This window comes from Carettochelys insculpta, chromosome 9 (assembly GCF_033958435.1).
Source record: "Carettochelys insculpta isolate YL-2023 chromosome 9, ASM3395843v1, whole genome shotgun sequence".
Classification (NCBI taxonomy): Eukaryota; Metazoa; Chordata; order Testudines; family Carettochelyidae; genus Carettochelys; species Carettochelys insculpta.
In genome coordinates, this window is record NC_134145.1 from 3,968,709 (window position 1) to 3,987,756 (window position 19,048).

A 19,048-nucleotide genomic window follows, 5' to 3' on the forward strand; every position below is an offset into this window, starting at 1 on the left:
GTACCTGACCACTAGGAGGCACTGCCCTTTGGCGGACGGGTTTAGGGTTCGAAGGGGCCCTGGCAACCTGGAGAACGGCTCTGCGTTCAAGGCGATGAGATTCAGCGGCTTCCGGTGCCAGGCACGTCACAGAGGAAGGCCACATCGGATGCACAGCTGCCAAGCGGGGGCCAGCCGGCCAGGGGATGGCCCTGCCGAGCTGGGCCGGGGGATTCTGGGAGGTCACCAGTGGAACATGTGCTTGGCGCAGCGGGAGGCGGATGCGGAAGAGGCGAATGATTTGGCGGGGGGGTGTGAAGAGGAGGCTGCTGTTCTGCCCTGCTAAGCCAGAGTCCTGGGGCCAGCTGTGGGACTGACGTGGATGCACTGGAGAGTCCGGAGGAGCAACGGAACCGACCAAAGTGTTGCTGGGCCCGTGGGAGCAGCCCTGCTGCCCAAAGCCCTGGGTAGAGGGGGGCAAACGAGGTGGACCCAGCGCCGTCTCCCTCCCCTCCCGCCCTGGCAGGGCCCTGCGAGCTCACCTGCTCTGACACAGGGAGTCCCCGGCTGTTTGCGGGCGCTTGCGAGAAGCAGCACCCTGATCAGTGGGCTGGCAAGCGAGAGGCTAGACCGCCTGGTGTCTGACCGGCACGCCCTGATGGTCAGGCCTGGACAGCTGCCGGTGGCAGGCTCAGTCACCTTGCCTCAGTTTCCCCCAGGCCACCAGTGGTCAAAGAGCCGCCTCCCACACAGCCCAGACCTGATTTGCCCCTGCCACAAGCTAACCACACCACAGCTTACCAAGGTGCAGCCATCCAGGGTGGACCCAGCCCCTCTGCTCAGGGCCTGTCTTCCCTGGCTGGCACGTGCCAGGGCTCCTTGCTTCAGGCCTGCCTTTCCTCAGGGAGGCTCTGCTGGTCCAGAGGCTGCCTCAGCTCCCAGGCCTCTCCTCCAGTGAGATCCGGAGACCCCTGGCCAGCCAGGTGCCAGGCAGGCGGGGCAGGATCTGCCTGTTTGTCAACGTGGGCCTCCTGGCCCCACACCTGTGCCAGCTACAGCAGGGCAGGGCTGACAGAGTGGGGCTGGCAGCTGGTGGGATGGCCAACTGGCAAAGCCAGGCAGCTGTGCTCCTGGTGCGGCAGGCTGTATCCAGAGGTTGTATCACACCTCGCCCCCACCCCCAGGTGTGGCAGGCTGCACCCCAATGCTGTCTCACACACACACACACACACACACACCCCTGTGGCAGGCTGCACCCAGAGGCTGTCGCTCTCTCTCTCTCTCTCACACACACACACACACACCCCTGTGGCAGGCTGCACTCAGACGCTGTCTCTCTCTCTCTCTCTCTCTCTCACACACACACACACACACACACACACACACAGGCCGTGTCTACACGTGCACGCTACTTCGAAGTAGCGGCACCAACTTCGAAATAGCGCCCATCACGGCTACACGTGTTGGGCGCTATTTCGACGTTAACATCGACGTTAGGCGGCGAGACGTCGAAGCCGCTAACCCCACGAGGGGATGGGAATAGTGCCCTACTTCGAAGTTGAACATCAAAGTAGGGCATGTGTAGACGATCCGCGTCCCGCAACATCAAAATAGCAGGGTCCTCCATGGCGGCCATCAGCTGAGGGGTTGAGAGACGCTCTCTCTCCAGCCCCTGCGGGGCTCTATGGTCACCGTGTGCAGCAGCCCTTAGCCCAGGGCTTCTGGCTGCTGCTGCCGCAGCTGGGGATCCATTCTGCATGCACAGGGTCTGCAACCAGTTGTCGGCTCTGTGGATCTTGTGTTGTTTAGTGCAAGTGTGTCTGGGAGGGGCCCTTTAAGGGAGCGGCTTGCTGTTGAGTCCGCCCTGTGACCCTGTCTGCAGCTGTGCCTGGCACCCTTATTTCGATGTGTGCTACTTTGGCGTGTAGACGTACCCTCGCAGCGCCTATTTCGATGTGGTGCCGCGCAACGTCGAAGTTGAACGTCGACGTTGCCAGCCCTGGAGGACGTGTAGACGTTATTCATCGAAATAGCCTATTTCGATGTAGGCTTCACGTGTAGACGTAGCCACAGAGTGGCAGGCTGCATCCAGAGGCTGACACACAGCCCTGCCCCCTGAACCTGGGGAGGGACGGGCGAGGCCATGGCCTTCACACTGCGTCCCAGAGAGACGGGGGGGGGGCAGGGGCGGGGGAACAACTTTGCCCAGCTGCCCTCTCTCCCGTCCACCTGGGACCCGCTGCCCATGCCAGGGGGTGTCTGCGGCCAGCCCAGCGCCTGCTGTGGTGTTGTAACACCAGGCCCCAGACACAGAGCAGGGAGATGAGTGCAGCCAGCTGGTTCCTTTGGAGGGGGTGGGGCGGGTCTGTCCTCCAGGTCCCTCTCACCCCGCTGGGGGCCCCCCCACCTCGCCGGGGCAAGGCAGGCCGAGCGCTGCCTCCAGGGCGGTCATGGGGCGCTCGCCCCAGGAGCAACACCACCTCTGCTCCGTTCACCCCACGCTGCCCCTCCTGGCTCAGGGGCTCAGGCTGGGGGTTGGCTTGGCTTGGCTTGGCTGCCCAGGGGCACTTCGGGGCTTGGGAGCCCTCGGGGCAGAAGGCTGAGCTATGTCTGAGCAAATACTCAAGGCAGAGCCCTCCCCCTACACCCCCGTGCTGGGGGAGCCCTGGCTCGATGGGGCCTCTGAAAGGGGAACCCCTGGGCCAGGCACCGTGGGAACCAGGCGGCCGGTTCATGCTGGAGAAGCGTATTCGGACATTGTGCTGCGCGATGGCTCTTTACCCCCGCCGGCTGCCCCATAGGACGGTTCCCCTGGCTCGGGGCTGAGCTGTCTGGGGCTCCCAAGTGTCACCGTGTAGCAGCCCCGGCTGCTGGCCTGCTGGAGGGCTTTGTGAGGGGCCAGGGCGCTCGGCATCACTGTGTTTATTGGTGGCTGGAGGGTCGGGGGGACAGATGACGGATGGGCCGAGGCTGGGGAGGGGGGAACATGTGGAGAGAAAAGCCCGGACAGGGGGGCAGGCGAGCTTTTGGATGGGGCTGGCCTGGTGCGTGCAGCCTCCTGCCCCCTTCGCAACATGGCTTAGTGCCCTGGTCTACCAGCAGCCTTCCCCCCACGCCACCGGGGCTGCCTTTCCCGTGGCAGGGTGGGCAGCGGCGTCCCACAGGCCAGGCCCCTGGGGGACTGGACAGCTCCCCCCAAGTGCTGGGCCCGCAGCCCCTCACCCCTGGCTCAGGCTCCTACCCCCCTGACCCGCTTCCCGGCGCAGCGTCGGCCTGTGGTGACTGGGGAGTCCAGTTTACACCACAGGCGTCATTGAGCATGGACAGGAGGGGTCAGCGGAGGGCAGGTCAGAATCAGCCGGGCGCAGGGCGAGGGGAGATGGCGGTGCCTCCAGGTGGCTGGCAGGGGAGTGCCCCTGGGCACGGCGCAGAAAGGAGGGGGCTGAGGGGGGCCAGCGGGGCCCTGTCTGGTGTCGGAGGGGCTCCTGCTGCCTTCGCAGTGGCGCTTTCAGAGGTTTCGTTGGGCCGTGGGCAGCGCCAGGCCACCCACCCCATTGGGGATGCTGTGCCAGGTGGGGGCTGGGAGAGAGGGCCATGCTGGTGAATGAACGCAGCCGCCCTGCCCTGTGGGAAGCCCGCAGGATTTCCACAGCAGGGGGTGACCCCGCCAAGCCCCCCAGCGTGCCGCACTTATGGCTACGCTCCCTCGCCCGCCACACGGGTGGGCCCCTCAAGCGGCTGCCTCTGGCACTGGGCCTGGCCATGGTCTCGCCGGCAGCTGTGGGCAGGGGAGGCGGCCTGGGGGTGGCTGTTGCTGTGGGTGCCGTGGTGGTGGTGGTGATGGTGGCGGTGAGCTTGGCCTTTGCGGAGGGACAGCGTCTGTTGCTTCTCTGCCCGTTCGGGGGACTGGGTGAAACTCTCGTCTTCCTCTGCTGTGCTGTTTGCCTGGGGTGGGAACAGTGGGGCGGGTGTGTTACAGACACACACAGATTCACTGCACTGGCCTGACTTGGCTGGGGTTCTATGCCCCTACTGGACACAGTCAGAGTGGGATCATAACCCCTATATCGCCAACAGGGAGTGGAGAGTCTCACTTCCTGCTGTTAGCCCGACGGGGGGTGCTGTCTCCCTGCTGCTGCCCTGAGATTTCTGGGGCACAGCGCAGTGACCCCCAGGAAGCTGTAGGCGCTGTGTCTGTGGGATGGGGCAGACCAAGGCCCCAGACCCCCCGCCCCCCAAGCGGCAGCTTACCTCCCCGGTGCTGTTAGAGTAGAAGGAGCAGTTGCCACAGAAGTCCTTGCTGTAGGTGAAGCGCACGGCTGACTCGACGTAGCGGAAGTGCAGGAAGCTGTAGGGTAAAGGGATGTGGAAAGCCAGCCGGCTGCACCTACGGAGCAATGGCGGGGGGTGAGCTCTGGAGGGTGGCACCCCAGGAGGGCAGGCCGAGCCTCCGGGCTCACAAAGATGCGCTGGGCAACACCTCAGCTCGGCCCCCTTAACCCTACTGGCCTTCCCCTACACGTCTGCCCCCTCCTGCCTCGGCTCCAAGCCACGCGGGAGAGCCAATGCCACTCTGCCATCACCTAGCACACGCCGGCAGCTGCTCTCCAGCCAGTAGAGCAGCAGCATCATCCCTGGTTACAGAGGAGGAAACCGGGGTTGGCAGCAGGGGAAGTGACTCACCCAACAGTGTGGAATGATTTTTATTACATGCACCAAAGCATGTGTAGATGTTCACCACCAGTAAAAACGCAGGCTGCCAGCTACGGGCCCTCTGCTAATCAGCTGGGCAGCAGCTGAATCTCCCCTGAGTGGCTGACCCAGCACTCATGTGGCGGGGGTGGGGAATAGCTCACTGGTTTGAGCATTGGCCTGCTAAATGTGGGGCTGTGAGCTCAACCCTTGAGGAGGCCATTTAGGGGTTGGGGCAAATAGATGTCAGGGAGGGGGCTTGGTCCTGCCAAGAGGGCAGGGGGCTGGACTAGATGACCTCCCAAGGTCCCTTCCAGTTCTAGGAGATGTGTACCTCCAATTTAAAAAAAAAAAAAAAAGCCAGTCAGCAGACCATGGGCAGGGCTGGGAATAAACCCCAAGGCTGCTGCCTACTGGGTCCCCCTGTCCCCTGGGGGGCCCTGGCGGACTAGGCTGAGATGCTGTGTGCTGACCCTAAAGGCCTGAACTGAGTTTCTCCCACAATTTATCTTAACCCCCGCTCTGGCTCCCTGCCCCCTCAGAAAGCCCAGCACCTTCCCAGGGAGAAATCACCTCTGTCTGCTGCCTCACCCTGGCATGTTCCCAGTGCATGGAGCAAGGCCGGGGTTCCCATTAGAATTCACAATTTGTGCACAGCTGCACTCTGCTGGAAGGAACCGGACCTGCTCACATGCTAGTGAGCAAGTCACGCTCAGGTGGCTACAGTCGTGAGACAAGACTAAAAGCAGTAATGCTACAGACAGGTCACAGTGGTTCCCCTGCAGCACAGGGCAGAGTGGCCTGCCTTGGCAGGGCCTGGAGGCCTGAGTTCAATACCATTGACTGTACAGTAGCAGGGTCACAGGCAGTGTTCCCTATAAACTGAGTGCTGGGTCTGCCGCTCAGGAAAGATTCAGCTGTTGCCCAGCTTATTGGCAGAGGGCCAGCAGCCTGTGTTTTTACTTGTGCTGCACATCTGAACATGCTTTGGTGCATGTAACAAAAATCATTCCACATATAGGTGGAAAAAAAATTAGCGGGACCCCTGGTTCCAGGTGGGTTATGGCAGGTGGGGCTGCATGGAAGGAATATGGGGCAGAGACGAATTAGTGCTAACGTCCGTTCCCTGTTCTCAAGCACACATGGGGTCTTGGGAAATGCGTCTCCATGCCCCGGTTAGGGGACTACCAAACCCAGGGTACCAGGGCACAAAGCCAGAGGGGTTGGGCCCTGCAGATCCGCGGAGACTTTGCCTTGCTTTACAAAGGCTGTGGGCAAAGGGAAGGGAGTTCTGGGGGCTGGGGAGCTGTTCCACCATCGGCTATGGTCAGTGACAGAGCCAGGGAAAGGCCATTGCCTGTGGGGAGAAGCACAGGCCAGAGAGAGACCCTGGAGCCAGGCAGCCCCCATGGCACAGCAGGGACATGGGACTGGCTTAGCACTCGATGCCCTCGGCCCCTCTCCAGGCTGCTGACCTTCCACGTCCAACTCCTGCACTGTGTTTTCTGGGCAGTGGCCAGCCCCTCCGGCAGCCTCATGGCCTGCCCTGCCCTGGCATGTCCCGGGGCGGGTTTTGACCTTGCTGTGTGATTAGTGCCTCCCCGCATCAATGCTTTGCAGCCGGCCCCTCCACTGGCCAAAGTCCAAGGCTCCGGAGAGCAGGCGATAGTGGCAAGTTAAGCCAACGCGGCGGAAGCTGTGGCAGCGGGAGCAGGTTGCACAACCAGCCCCCAAATCAGCATCTTTCTCGGGGTTTTGCAGATAGACTCCCTCGCCACTCCCCCTCCCCGGTCTCCACTTGTCCGACTGTCTGTCCCCCCACCCTCCGACCCGCTGTGCCTCGGGGCAGGCCTGGAAAACACCTGGCACGCCGGGGGCATTGCAATCGCTCGTCCTCTCCCAGGGCATTCGCAGCGGAGGAATCAGGTGTTGCTCAGAAGCAGGCACACAGACGGGCTGAGCAGTGCTGGCGCCGATGGCTGGGTTAGGGCCCCCCAGGCCAGCAGGTCTGTGAACATATAGGCTCAGCAGCTGTAGCACAAGCACCAGCATAACACGCCTCCGCTGTTCGGTCTGTCCCTAGTTCTACCCTCCAGTGTTCCCGCACACTTCTCTAGCACTGCCCAACCTGCCCTGTCCTGCAGGGAGATACCTGGGCTGCCCTGCGCGGATACAAACTGGACATCCACATCCCAGCCGCAAGCACAAACTGTGAATACCTGCCACAAGGGCCACAAACACGAGCTGTGGCTACCCACCCCCAGAGCCACAAACACGAGCCGCAGATACCCACCCTCAGAGCCACAAACATGAGCCGTGGATATCCGCACCCAGAGCCACAAGCACGAGCAGCAGATACCTACACCCAGAGCCACAAACATGAGCCACAGATATCCGCACCCAGAGCCGCAAGCACGAGCAGTGGATACCCACACCCAGAGCCACAAACATGAGCCACGGATATCCGCACCCAGAGCTGCAAGCATGAGCAGCGGGTATCTGCACCCAGAGCTGCAAGCACGAGCCACGGATATCCGCACCCAGAGCTGCAAGCACGAACTGCGGATATGTGCACCCCAGCTGCAAGCACAAGTCACAGATACCCACCCCGAGAGCCGCAAGCACGAGCCGTGGATATCCACCCCCAGCTGCAGGCACGAGTCACAGATTCCCACCCCGAGAGCTGCAAACACAAGACAAAGACGCCTGCACCCCAGCCACAAACACGAACCACGGATATCTGCACCCCAGCCACAAACACGAACCACGGATATCTGCACCCCAGCCACAAACACGAGGTGGGACAGCTGCACCCAGAGCTGTGGTTGTGCGGGGCTCCTGCTGTATGTTTTTGTGCCCTTTCGACACAGGGAGGAAACTGAGGTGCAGAGTGACCTGCTAGGGCTCACACAGCAAATGAGGGACAAAGCTGAAAATAGAACCCAGGAGTCCTGGCCTCTGGTGCAATAACCACTAGGTCACGCTCCCTCCTCGGGGTCAGGACTAGAACCAGGAGTCCTGGCTGCTCCTTCCCTGTGTGGCACTGTGTTCCGTTCTGCTCCCAGCCTGCTTTTATCCAGGCTGGCTGGAGAGTTTCCCATGCCCCAGAGCCCAGCGCCCTGGCAGGAAGCGCTCCACAAAGTGCTGGCTCATTACTGGACCAGCCTGCACCTTAGCAAGGGTGGCATGGGAGCGAGACCGGCTGGCGTGCGCCCAGGGGTGTGGCTGCTTCCTGGGGCACTCACCGGTCATAGATGAGGAAGTCGTCCTTGTCCCCATCCAGGATCTGCCAGACGTCCGGCTCCAGGATCTCCTGCTGGTAAACGGGGACCCCCTCTGGGGCCTGGCGTTTCAGCTCCCAGTACATGGCCCGGGAAAGAGGCGCCTTCTCGTTCACGATCATGTAGCGGATGTCGGCCAGCCCGTCCTGGGACAGCCTCTCACGCAAGCCACCGAGGCTGGGGGGTGGGAGAGCCGGGGTGAGGTGCGGGGCCACAGGCTCTGCCTCTCGCTAATGCCGTGTCCCAGGCACACAGCCAGCAGGCGGGATGTGGCATTGGCCCAGCTTGCTGCCCCTGCAAAGGGGGTCCTGGGCCTCCCCATAGCCTCTGATGGCACAGGGCCCAGGTGTAATTAGAGGCAATTGTTCGCTGGGTAACGGACTGAGGCCAACGGGCTCCCCACGCTGACAAGGTCTGCTCCCACCCCTCTGAAGCGGGATGAGCTCTGCCTCCCGCCCTCCCCAGGCCTCTGTGCTAGGCAGGGCCCCCTCCCGGCTCACCTGTTGGCTTGCTTCAGGCAGAACTGTCAGCTGGCCTTCAGCAGGGCCACCACAGTCACCTGGCCCAGCCCTCCTTCCATCGGGGAGGTCCCGTTGATCTCCCACTGCGGGGCTGGCTGGCAGACCCGGGACTTGTTCTCTGCCTCTTCTGCCACCGTGGCCACCACCAGCCCCAGCAGGGCGGCCACGGCTAGGGGCAGGAGCCCCATCCTAGCCACCCCCTCCTACGCATGAGGAGCAAGAGGCATGTCAGAGGCATTGACCATCAAGGTTCCCAGTTCGAAGGGGAGCAGCTGAGCCACGAGACAGGCTGGGCTGGACGCATGCAGCTGCATTTCCCCCAGCCGAGCTTCTCAAAGCAACAGGGGATTCCAGGGGAACTCAACCGCTACCCTGGATACAGAGCCACCCTGGGGCATGTAACACACCCCTCATCTCCTCCCCCACCATCCCCACAGAGCCTGAGCAGAAGGTGCAGCCCAACGCACTTTACAATGCTGTAGATCCGGGTGGGCAGTCATGGGCCAAGCGGCCTGTCGGGGCTCTATGGGTGGCCTGTGGCACATTCTGCTTACCACTACGCAGAGCTGCCAGATTCTGCTGGTTTTGGTTGATGTCATTTTTTTTCCCTACCTGTATTACTAAAGCGACGCGTCAGCCAAGGGCGCACGCAACAAGCGTGTGCTGACTGGACGCAGCACTGACTGCAAGAGCCGGGAGCTCCCTCTGCAGCTCGCCAAAGCCCTGCTGCGATTCAGTCGGCACATGATGCAAATTCTAGGCATGCCAGTGCACTCAGCCAAAAGACTTTATCCCAGCAGACCGTCTTGGACACAACAGCCTTGAGGCCTGCTGAGATGAAGGAGGACCACTCATGCGGCCCACTCGCTAGCCTAGGTCTGTCCGTCGCTACTGGAAATACAGGAACCGTTCATCCAGCCCTGAAATGCAGCCACTTCTGGGGAGGAACACAGTCACTGGGATCCACAGCAATGCTGTGCAGCAGACAGGCAGAACTCCACAGCTGGTGTCAGCTGTGCCACTCAAGACTGCTGCTCCTCTTGGGGACCGTTCTGGGGAATCTCTAACTTAAGTCTCAGCCAAAATACAGCCATCGCCAGCAGCACCACAGCTTCTTGTGCTGTGCTGAGGCGTCAAAGTCAACACCAACTCAAGAGGTAACTTCTTGGTACATCAGCCCCTCCGGACTAGTTCCCGGTATCCCAGCTAATGTAAGTGCAGGTGTGAGCTATTCATACGGGAGCCTGATAAAAAACAAAACAAAACAAAACAAAACAAAAACAAAAATACAGTCCAAGCTACTTACCTTCATAAAATCCAGTTGCAGTGAGTTCCACAAGTGAATGCGAAGGGGTCACAAACATTCACAATCTGTTCTGCAAGGATCCTGCCAGCAGCCAAGAGCTATGGGCCCTCCCTGAGCTTATAATTACACCCCTTATTTTTGCAGCCCTTACATAGTCTTTCTGGGGAGAAAGTTTCCACTTCCAGAGCCAATCAGCTAACCCAGGCCCTGCTTGGATGGGGGGAAGGCTCAGCTGTGCCTGCTGACCCAACTGCAGATCCAGTGTGGAAAAGAGAGGCCTATTATATTGGTGAGATCAGACCCTGCTTGTACAGCCTAGAAAGCCCCAGGGTTTGTTGCAACACTTGCCTGGCAGCACAGAGCTGCTTTGATTTTCATGGCAGTGGTGCAAACGGGAGGCCATTCAGTTCACTGCTTGAATGGAAGGCAGTGTTCGAATGGCTTGCCCATAGCAACGGGAGACAGGACTCTTGGGTTCTAGGCCAGTTCCCAGGGGAAGAGTGGTGTCTAGTGGTTAGAGGGAGGGGTGGGGTGAGGGGCTCGAAATCAGTTTGAGTCTAGGCCAAGCATTCAGAAGAGAGCTGGGGCTAGCTGACAGCTTGAGAAGTGGGCGTCAGGATGCCTGGGGGCTAGTCCCATCTCTGGAGGAGGAGTGGAGTCTAATGGTTAGACCAGGGTCCTTGGAATCAGGATTCGGGGATTCTGCTCCAGACCCCGTCAGTGTGAGTTGCTGTGAGCACCTGGGTAGATCTGTCACTTACCTGTTGCAACGTTAGGATGCCAGCGACGGGCCTGTAATGCCTCAGCTTTCCCACCTGTAAAATGGAGGCAAGGAGTCACCCAACCCACCATGCAGAAAGCTTGGTAATGAACAAATGGTGGTGAAGCGGTGACAGGCTGTGAAGAGTCACACTGTGCAGGAAGGGCAAAGTACAGAAAAAAATTCAAAGCAAACCATTCCACTCCTGTGCCCCAGGCCCTGACCCAGAGCAGAAGGTGTTTAGCTCAATAATTACCAATTCCCACCCTCAGCACCTCCTGAAAGCCCTCCTGGTTCCTGGTGTTTCGAGAAGTTCTCTCCGCCCGCCCCCAGCCCTGGTAACACCTGGCAAATGTGGGTAGCCACCACTCCTGGAACGCTTCTGCTGTGATTTTAAATATCCAGCAGGTCCCGGACCTTTCCTGTGCTCTGGTGGTCAGGCAAAGAGAAGAGAGACAGATGGACAGACAGAGAACTGGGCTTTGGGGAGAGGTTCAGGAATTTCCTGGCCTTTTCCACCAGGAAAAAAAAATCTCACCCGGCGCAATAACCTCTAGGCCACGCTCCCGTCTCAGGGTCAGGCATAGAACTACTGGTCAGTTCCCTTGTGTGGTCACCGCTCTGCTGTCGTGTCGCACAAACATGTCGAATGTGGAGCCCTGCAGCCACCCCAGCCCCAGCCGTGATCCCCCCCACATACACGCTATCCTGAGACAAGGGATCATTAGTACCGTCGTCCCTCTCGTACCATTTCTCTCCCCCAAGCCCCTTCCAACCCCCCCCAGCCCCTTCCTTGCTGTGTGCCCATAGCACACCCCCGGCCTCTGCCTGACAGGGGCTGAGCACCCAAAACTCATTGCACCTCTCAGGATCAGGCCCTTCACCCTCCTTTCCTCAGCGCTCCCTGCTCCCTCAGTGCCCCCCAAGGAAACGGACAACACACTCAGCCTTCTCGCGGGCGTCTGGTGCTGCCGTCCGCCAGGCACACACCACTCTCCTGGGCTGGCCGAACACCTGGCTCCAGCCCCTGCACTGCTCTTATCTCCTCACCCCAGCTCGCTCCGCCCGGGGGAGAGGCAGGAGGCTGGGGGTGGGGGGTTGGCCTTGCAGCTGCTCCATCCCAAAGCGGAGCACAAGCCAGGCAGTGTCTTTACTGGTGCCAGCTACCAGCCCTGCTCTGGCTCACTTTAAGGCCCCTCCCAGGCCCCCTGCGGCAGCTGTGCCTCACCATCAGCGCCAGCTCCTCCGGGCACAGAGCCCCTCCTGGCAGTGCAGCTGGGAAAAGGCAAAATAGTGCTTTAAATGCTACAAGTTAAATAAGCCCCTTCCCGCGCCCGCCGGCTGGGAGGGGCCCTTCTTGCCCCTTAAGCAGCAGGGACTCTGCTAGCTTGGGAAACAAACCCAGTGCAGGCCCTGACTGCTGAATTTAACAGCCAGTACCAGGCCCATACCCCTCAGTTTTCTTTCGGGGTGGGGGGAAGCTGCGCCATGCTGGGCTGTCTTCTTTGGGTGCCCTGCAGAACTCCCAGGGCTCGTCTACACAGCTTTGCAAACCCCAGCACAGCTCCCGTCTGCACACCCAGTCCCACTCACCCTACAGTGTGGACGCAGGCCAGCCAGGCTCCAGCTCGCAGTGCCAGCCCCAGCACGAGGACCCCGCGTGGCTGGTCCCGCTGCGGTGCGGCTAACCAGAGAGCAGCGACTAGAATGAACACTGCAGCGGACACACGGATGGCTCTTCACGCCACGAATCTGAGGCAGGCCTGGCGTCCCAGCCAGACGTGTGCATGAGCTGTTGCAGCCAGCCCGTCCTGCAGCGAGGGTGATGAATGGCGTTTCCTCTAACTTCATCCATTCCCAAACAAAAAGCAGTCCAGTAGCACTTTAAAGACTAGTACTAAATAATAAATTATTTTGCTCGTCTTTAAAGTGCTACTGGACTGCTTTTTGTTTTGGTGATATATAGACTAGCATGGCTCCCTCTCTGTTACTATTCCTCCATTCCCTACGTGGAATGAACTTTGTTATGCGCACCAAGGCACGTGCAAATGCGCACTGCCCCTGCGGGTGGCTGTGGGGGCTCTGCTAATCAGCTGTGCAGCACCTCGCTCTCCCCCAGTGGCCCCAAGCACTCAGCTTCCAGGGAGCGCTGGTGACCACACCCCTGGCTACGCTGTGGGAGACAGGGAAGTTTGTTGGCATTTTGCTGGGTGTGCCTGGCATGGTTGGCTTTGCCAGGCAAGCAAGACAGTGATACCTCTGCCCTCAGGCCTGGTGGAGTCCAAACAGGGTGCTGTGAGCAGGTGGCGCTGGTTTGGCCCAGTGCAGCTCAGCAAGCCAGCAGGCCTGGCGGGGAAGGAAGCTATTGGCTGGGAGGGACCAGTTAAGGTGAAGGCTAGTGGCAAAATTCTGGGGGTGCTCAGGCCTGGGAGTCAGGCCCACGGCACGCACCCAGAGATGCTGCTGAACCTTGAGAGTGTTTCCCCAGGCCCATGACCCGCTGCCCTCTGTTAACAGCCACACTTCATCCTGATGTGGGTGTTGCTGTCAGCCTGGGGGCGTGTGCGTGGAATTCAGCTTCCCAGCAGGCCCCTGAATAATGGCCGGCCTGTGAAGAGAGAAGAACTCGCTGCCTGGTCCTTGCAAAGGGGAACACACAATGACCTCCCAGCAAATATTTGCGCAGTTACTGCAGAGGGCTCTGTGCAAAAACACCATAGGGGGAAGGGCTCTGCTCTGAACCCAGGGCTCCAACTGCAAAGACAAACAGAGCCTGGGCCAGGGGTCGGGGCCCCAGCCAGAGGGGCTGTGCTCTGGGGGAATGCTCAGAGCGATCGGGGCCATACCGAGTGCAGGCCGGGCTTCATTTGCTCCAGTGCTTTGGTTTACTTCCATAACCGACGTGGCAAACCCAGAGGTGCCAGGCTCTGACCAGCCAGGCCTAGAGGTACTGGGGCTCTGAACAGCCAGGCCCGGAGAGAATGGGGGCTCTGCATGGCCAGGCCTGGAGGTTTCAGGGTCTGATGGGCTGGGCCCAGAGGTGCTGGGGCTCTGACCAGCCAGTCCTGGAGGGGCTTATGGCTCTCACTGGTCAGGCCCAGAGGGGGCTGGGGCTTCAGAGTGCCAGGCCCAAAGGTTGTGTTGCCAGGCGTCTAGTTTTGGACCGGAAAGCCTGGTGGCAAACAGCCCCAGGTGACTCTGGTCAGCACTGCCAACGGGGCTGTTCAAAGCCAGTCCGCAGTGCACTGGGGCTCAGGTAGCCTCCCGCTATGCCATGGCTGCAGGCAGCTCCCAGAAGCGGCGGTTTGGCTGCACGCTGGCTCCAACGCAATGGGGCAGCCAGGGGGTTGCTCACGCCGGCCCCATGCACCAGCTGTGCACTTCCCATTGGCCAGGAACTGCGGCCAATGTGAGCACTGGGGTTGGTGCTGTGGACACACCAGTGTGCAGAGCTGCCTCTGAACCGAAGGGGGAACACGCTGCTTCTGGGAGCTGATGGAGGTAAGCATCGACCCCAGCCACCAGCTAGCCGCCCTACCCTGCAGCTGGCCGGGGGGCACTTGGGGGTCTCCAGCAGCCCTCACTGTCACGCAGCGTGGCAAGCCGCCTTACCTGCCACAGAGAGAGCAGATCCGCTGCCCAGACCCTGCCCTCGTGGTGACTCCACAGGCCACAGAGAGGGTTGCTGGAGGGGGCAGCCGCAGACAGCCTGCAGGCCGTGCGGGGGGGGCCCTCAGCCCCCAACCCCCTCCTGACACCCGCCCCCCCCAACATCCCCTCCCCGCCCCGCCCCGCCCCGCGGAAAAGCCCGGTGCGTTCTCCCCGAGCCGCGCTGGGACCGCCCGGGGGCTGCGCTCCGCCAGCCCTTTAAACCGGCCGGCGCCATCTCCCTGCGGGGGGGGGACACGACACTCACCCTGACACCCTCCCCCCCCCGCGCCGCAGCAGCGTGGCGCTGCCCGCAGCACTTCCGCTCCGCGCTCGGAGCCGCGCTGGGCGCCCACGTGGGAGCCGCTGCCGAGCGGCCCTGCAGGTGAGCCGCGGGGCGGGCAGACAGCGGCAGTGGGGTCTCGGGGCGCCCTGCCCGGCTGGGGGGGGGGCAACGAGCAGGCCCGAGGCACCTCCGAGACCGACCGGGGCAGAAGCGCTGGGGAGGGGGGGTCTGACACGGGCTGGGTGTTACCCCGGCCGCTGCTGCCCCCCAACCTGTCCGGGCTGCAGGCGCCCCGGGGGGGGGGCGCGATCCGTCCGAGAGGGACGTAGGACGGCTCCAGGCCCCTTGCAGACCCATAGCGCCGCCTGAGCTGTGCCCGGTGGTGGTCGGCTGGCAGGCGGCGGCCCCGGTTGCAAAGGTGATGAGTGGGGCTGCGAGCCCCCCCCCACCCCTCCTTCTTCTGTGCCCACCAAGCCCAACTCCCCCCGCGGCTGCTGGCCCTTGTCTCCGCCCTGCCCCAGGGGTGTGCTCCCAGCCGCGCATAGTGGGGGTCCAATGCCGGACGGGCTCCGCCTGGGGCATGCTGCCTCCATCCCTTTCCAGCAAGCCCCACCTGCAGCCGAGCTGCCAGCCTCAGTGCTGGACAGCCGGCCAGCCTGGGCCCCGCTGCTGAGAGGACAGGTAGCAGCACCACCCTTTGTAGCATCACAACAGCAGGCTGGGGGGTTGGGGGGCCCCCCGGAGCATGGCCAGGGCCGGGGAGGCATTGTTGCCCCCCTGCTTATGACGCCCCCTGCCACAGCAAGTTCCCCTGCAGACTGTGCCAGAGGGGCTGCACCTCCAAGCCACAGATTTGAGAGGTCTGCCACAGAAAAAAGGTTGAGATCCACTTCCCCAGCAGGCACCTTGGCAGGGAGTTTCCACTGTAAGCGGGAGAGGCACCAGAAGCTGGGATTTTATTCTCCTTTGTAGTGGGGTTGCTCGTAGAGATTACATTTGAAATCTAGGCCCTGGGGTGGGTGGGTGTGGCTGAAGCTGCTGGGTTCTATCCTAGTACAAATTAATGATGCATAATTGGGCTGGGCCCCCTAGAAGGTAGTGTAAGAGACAGGCCCTGCCCTTGACTGTGAGTGTAGGCTTCCAATTTTGAGTTATGGGCGCTAGCAGCTGCCTGATTAGTGCTGCTGGACGCAATCAGAACTGCTGCAGTGAGAGTCACAGGCCCTGCACTGCCTCATTTGGGGCCGTGCTTTTCAAGCTGTGGTTCATGGACTCCGGAGACCTGCAGCCTGCGTCTGGGATTTCCAAAGGGTGCTGCACCTCCTTCTGCAATCAGTCTGAGGGTCACGCTGATTTCTCGCGCTGAGGGCAGGACCGTGCCGTATCGCTTCCTGTAGCGGCTGCTGGCTGGTCACAGCCCCTTTCTGCCTGGGCGATGCCACATACACTTGGCAAACCTGGGCTTTGCTGCCATGACCCAATGAAGATGACCTGTGTTAAGTCGATGTACGGTCACCACAGTAATTACTGGGGTAATTACTCCCTCTGCCGGTTGCGCATGTCCTCACCAGCAGCACATGCATTGACCTAACAGGGGCACTGGAGGGACTCGCAGCTGGAGCCCTGCAGCCTAGCACTGAGAGCTGGGCAGAGCTCTGCACAGGCGCAAGAGCTGTCCAGGCCTGGCAGCAGCACTCACAGCTGCAACTCCATGCAGTGCTGGCGGGACGCACACCCCAGCAACACTGACTCACGTGCTATACCTCTCACTGGGTGGAGCTGTTAGGCTAGTGTAGAGAGGAGTGGCAGCTTCCCACCAGCCAACTCTTCGGTGCAAATGAGGGTTTAGGGTTGGGCGACATGAATCCTGACTGCAGCTGTGCAGGGGGCAAGACTCCAGCTTCCCCATACTGACTGGTAGTGTGGAGCGGGACTTGGAAAACGTTGAGAGGAACAGAATAACCTCCAGCAGGGGGCGGCCCAGAGCCCTGGGCCCATACAGAGCAACGCAGACCCATTCTCTTCCCCCTGGTGGGGCAGAGAGCCCTGGGCCTGTACTGCGCAACAGGGACTCATTCTTTCCTACCTGGGTGCTGGGACGTACGCTGTCCTTTCTTGCTTGCAGAGTTCAGGTGGCGTGACCTTGCTGCGCCATGGCTGCCTCTGTGAGCCGGCTGTCCCACATCGCCTTCCATGTCCTCCCTGGGACGGCCTTGGTCAGCGACCTGGTGGGCAAGTTCCACTTTCAGCTGTTTGCATCGCGGGTGACGGCGCGGGTCCGGCAGCTGGCTCTCCGCAAAGGCGCTGCTGTCTTCCTCGTCAACGAGAGGCTGGGGGAGGCTCCGGCGGCCCACCCGTTCCTGGCTGACCTCGCCCAGCCCGCTCAGGCTCAACAGCCCCCGCTGGGCCACGCCGACGGGGAATTCCTCTACGACGTGGCCCCCTCGTGGGCCGTAAGCACGGCCTCCAACGTGTGCTTCGAGGTGGAGGATGTGCACCGCATCTCCCGCCACCTCCAGGAGCAGGGCTGCTGCTTGGCGGTTCCGCCCACCAACGTGACGGACGACGGCGGCTCCGTTACTTACTGCACGGTGAGATCCCTGGCGGGGAACGTCAGCCACACCCTGCTGGATCGCTCCCGCTATCGGGGAGTGTTTCTGCCCGGCTTCCTCCCCACCAGGCACGTCCCCGAGGGCCCACAGGACCCGGCTGAGATCACGCACTTCGACCACGTCACCTACGCCTGCTTGCGGGGCAGCACCCCGGCCGTGCTGGATTGGTACCAGCGCTGCCTCGGCTTCCAGCGCTTCCTGGTGAACAGGCAGGATGAGGTGGCTGAGGGCTACAGGATCAGCGGCTGCGGCGTGGGGCTGCGGCTCACAGCTATGCGGTACTGCACGGGCAGCGCCGCCAGCCCGGCCGACGACTGCAAGTTCGTCCTGGCCGAGTCCCTGCCGGCACCAGGGAAGAACCAGGTGGACACCTTCCTGGAGCTGCACGGCGGAGCTGGGATCCAGCACGTCGGGCTCTACACGGCGGATGTCATCTCCGCAGCTCGGGCCCTGGGGGAGGCTGGCGTGCGGTTCGTCGATCCCCCCCGGGCCTACTACAGCCAGCTGGGCAAAGAGGAGGAGATCCGGGAGGCTGGGCAGGACCCCCGGCTCCTCTCCCAGCAGGGCATCTTGCTGGATGCCGATCTGGCCGGGGCAGCGGAGGGAGACGGCGGAGGCTGCAGCCTGGGCCGGAGGAGGTACCTGATGCAAATTTTCACCAAGCCCCTCTTCCCCGAGGAGACCTTCTTCCTGGAGCTGATTGAGCGGCGGGGGGCTGCAGGCTTCGGCGAGGGCAACATCCGGGCCCTGTGGCATTCTGTGCAGGCCCATCTGCAGCAGCGGTAGAGCCTTCGCCCTTGCTGGCTACCTGGGGAGCTGCCCTGGAAAGCTAGCGGTGACCCTGGGCCCAGTGTTCTGTCCTCTGGGCTACGGCCCCGCTGGGGGGCAGGGAGGAGACGCCAGAGGCTGGAAGCTGTTAAAACCCCAGCCCCTGGGACATGCCATCTGCCCTCAGGGAGACGTTCAGTTCCACTCCAGAGACAAACCCTCACCCCCAAAGTGCTCTCCCCCGGCATGGCTGCACTGGCTAATTCTGAGCTCTCGCTCCCTTCTCCCTGGGCCAGGAGCTGGCCTGGTGGCCAACACTCATCCCATTCCTTTGGACACTCCCCCCAAAGCTTTACGAGTGGATTTGGGACTCTGGGACCAGCACCCACCACAGCCACTGCTGGGGTGGAACATGGCAGCTATAAGGGAACAACGCAGCGGGGCAGGCAGCGGAGCCCCTGGGAAGGGCAGGAGCAGATGGCCCCGCCAGCCTTGGCATCAGCTCTGCACTCATCTCTGCACTGTTTGTGTTTGGGTGGGCCAGGCTTCTCCCTGGGGGCGGGGGCTGTTTGCTGCAGAGCCCACATCCTGTCTGCCCCTCCCTCCAGGGCAGCTGGACAGCTCCCCTGTAACTCACACCAGCAGTGAGGCACCTGCCCAAGTGGCACTGTGGGGATTTAGCTCTTGCAAGGTAGCTGGCAGGGTCCGAACACCCCATGCCCGGCCCTTGGGAGAGGCAGGAGCCTGGCCCCCAGGCACTGGCTCTGCCTGCAGCTGGGCAGTCAATGCACCCGGCCGCTAACCACCCAGCACTCCTGGCGGATGACCTGTTCCCATGTTCTTGTTCAGCAGAGGGTTGTTGGGCCCATATACCACGACTCCCCCTCGGCTGGCGTGGGCACTCCCGCAGGGGGCGGGCAGGGCATGGCTCCCTTGAAAGGGCTCATTAAACTGAAGAGCTGGTCCTGGCTGCGGTGTCCTGTTCCGAGCAGTGGCGGTGCGCGTGCTGGTGGCTGCGCTCTGGCGCATCGTTCCCTTACTTGATTACTTCCACGAAGAGCCAGGTTGGTGCTACCAGGCAGCTCAGCCCCAGGGCAGCAGCTGAAGGTTACGGGGACGGGCTGGCACGACCCAGGGCAGCTGGCTTAGCAGGGACTGCCAGGGCGTTTCTGTACAGCTCTCCGGTTCAGGCCCA

The 19,048-nt window shown here is 61.8% G+C and overlaps 2 protein-coding genes across 2 annotated transcripts; one reads left to right on the plus strand and one right to left on the minus strand.

Moving 5' to 3' along the window:
* Positions 1 to 2,901: 2,901 nt before the first annotated feature.
* Positions 2,902 to 14,258, minus strand: LOC142017497 (selenoprotein Pb-like). Its single transcript, XM_075002402.1, has 6 exons — positions 14,152 to 14,258; positions 10,541 to 10,594; positions 8,453 to 8,676; positions 7,917 to 8,129; positions 4,231 to 4,366; positions 2,902 to 3,924 (listed from the first exon to the last, which is right to left on the minus strand). The coding sequence occupies exons 3-6, from the start codon at positions 8,659 to 8,661 to the stop codon at positions 3,676 to 3,678; spliced, it is 807 nt and encodes a 268-aa protein (XP_074858503.1). The 5' UTR covers positions 8,662 to 8,676; positions 10,541 to 10,594; positions 14,152 to 14,258; the 3' UTR covers positions 2,902 to 3,675.
* Positions 14,259 to 14,438: 180 nt separating this feature from the next.
* On the plus strand, positions 14,439 to 18,811 carry HPDL (4-hydroxyphenylpyruvate dioxygenase like). The gene is made up of 2 exons (XM_075002988.1): positions 14,439 to 14,572; positions 16,599 to 18,811. Exon 2 carries the CDS (start codon positions 16,627 to 16,629, stop codon positions 17,869 to 17,871), a length of 1,245 nt encoding a protein of 414 aa, XP_074859089.1. The 5' UTR covers positions 14,439 to 14,572; positions 16,599 to 16,626; the 3' UTR covers positions 17,872 to 18,811.
* The last annotated feature ends 237 nt before the right edge of the window (positions 18,812 to 19,048 follow it).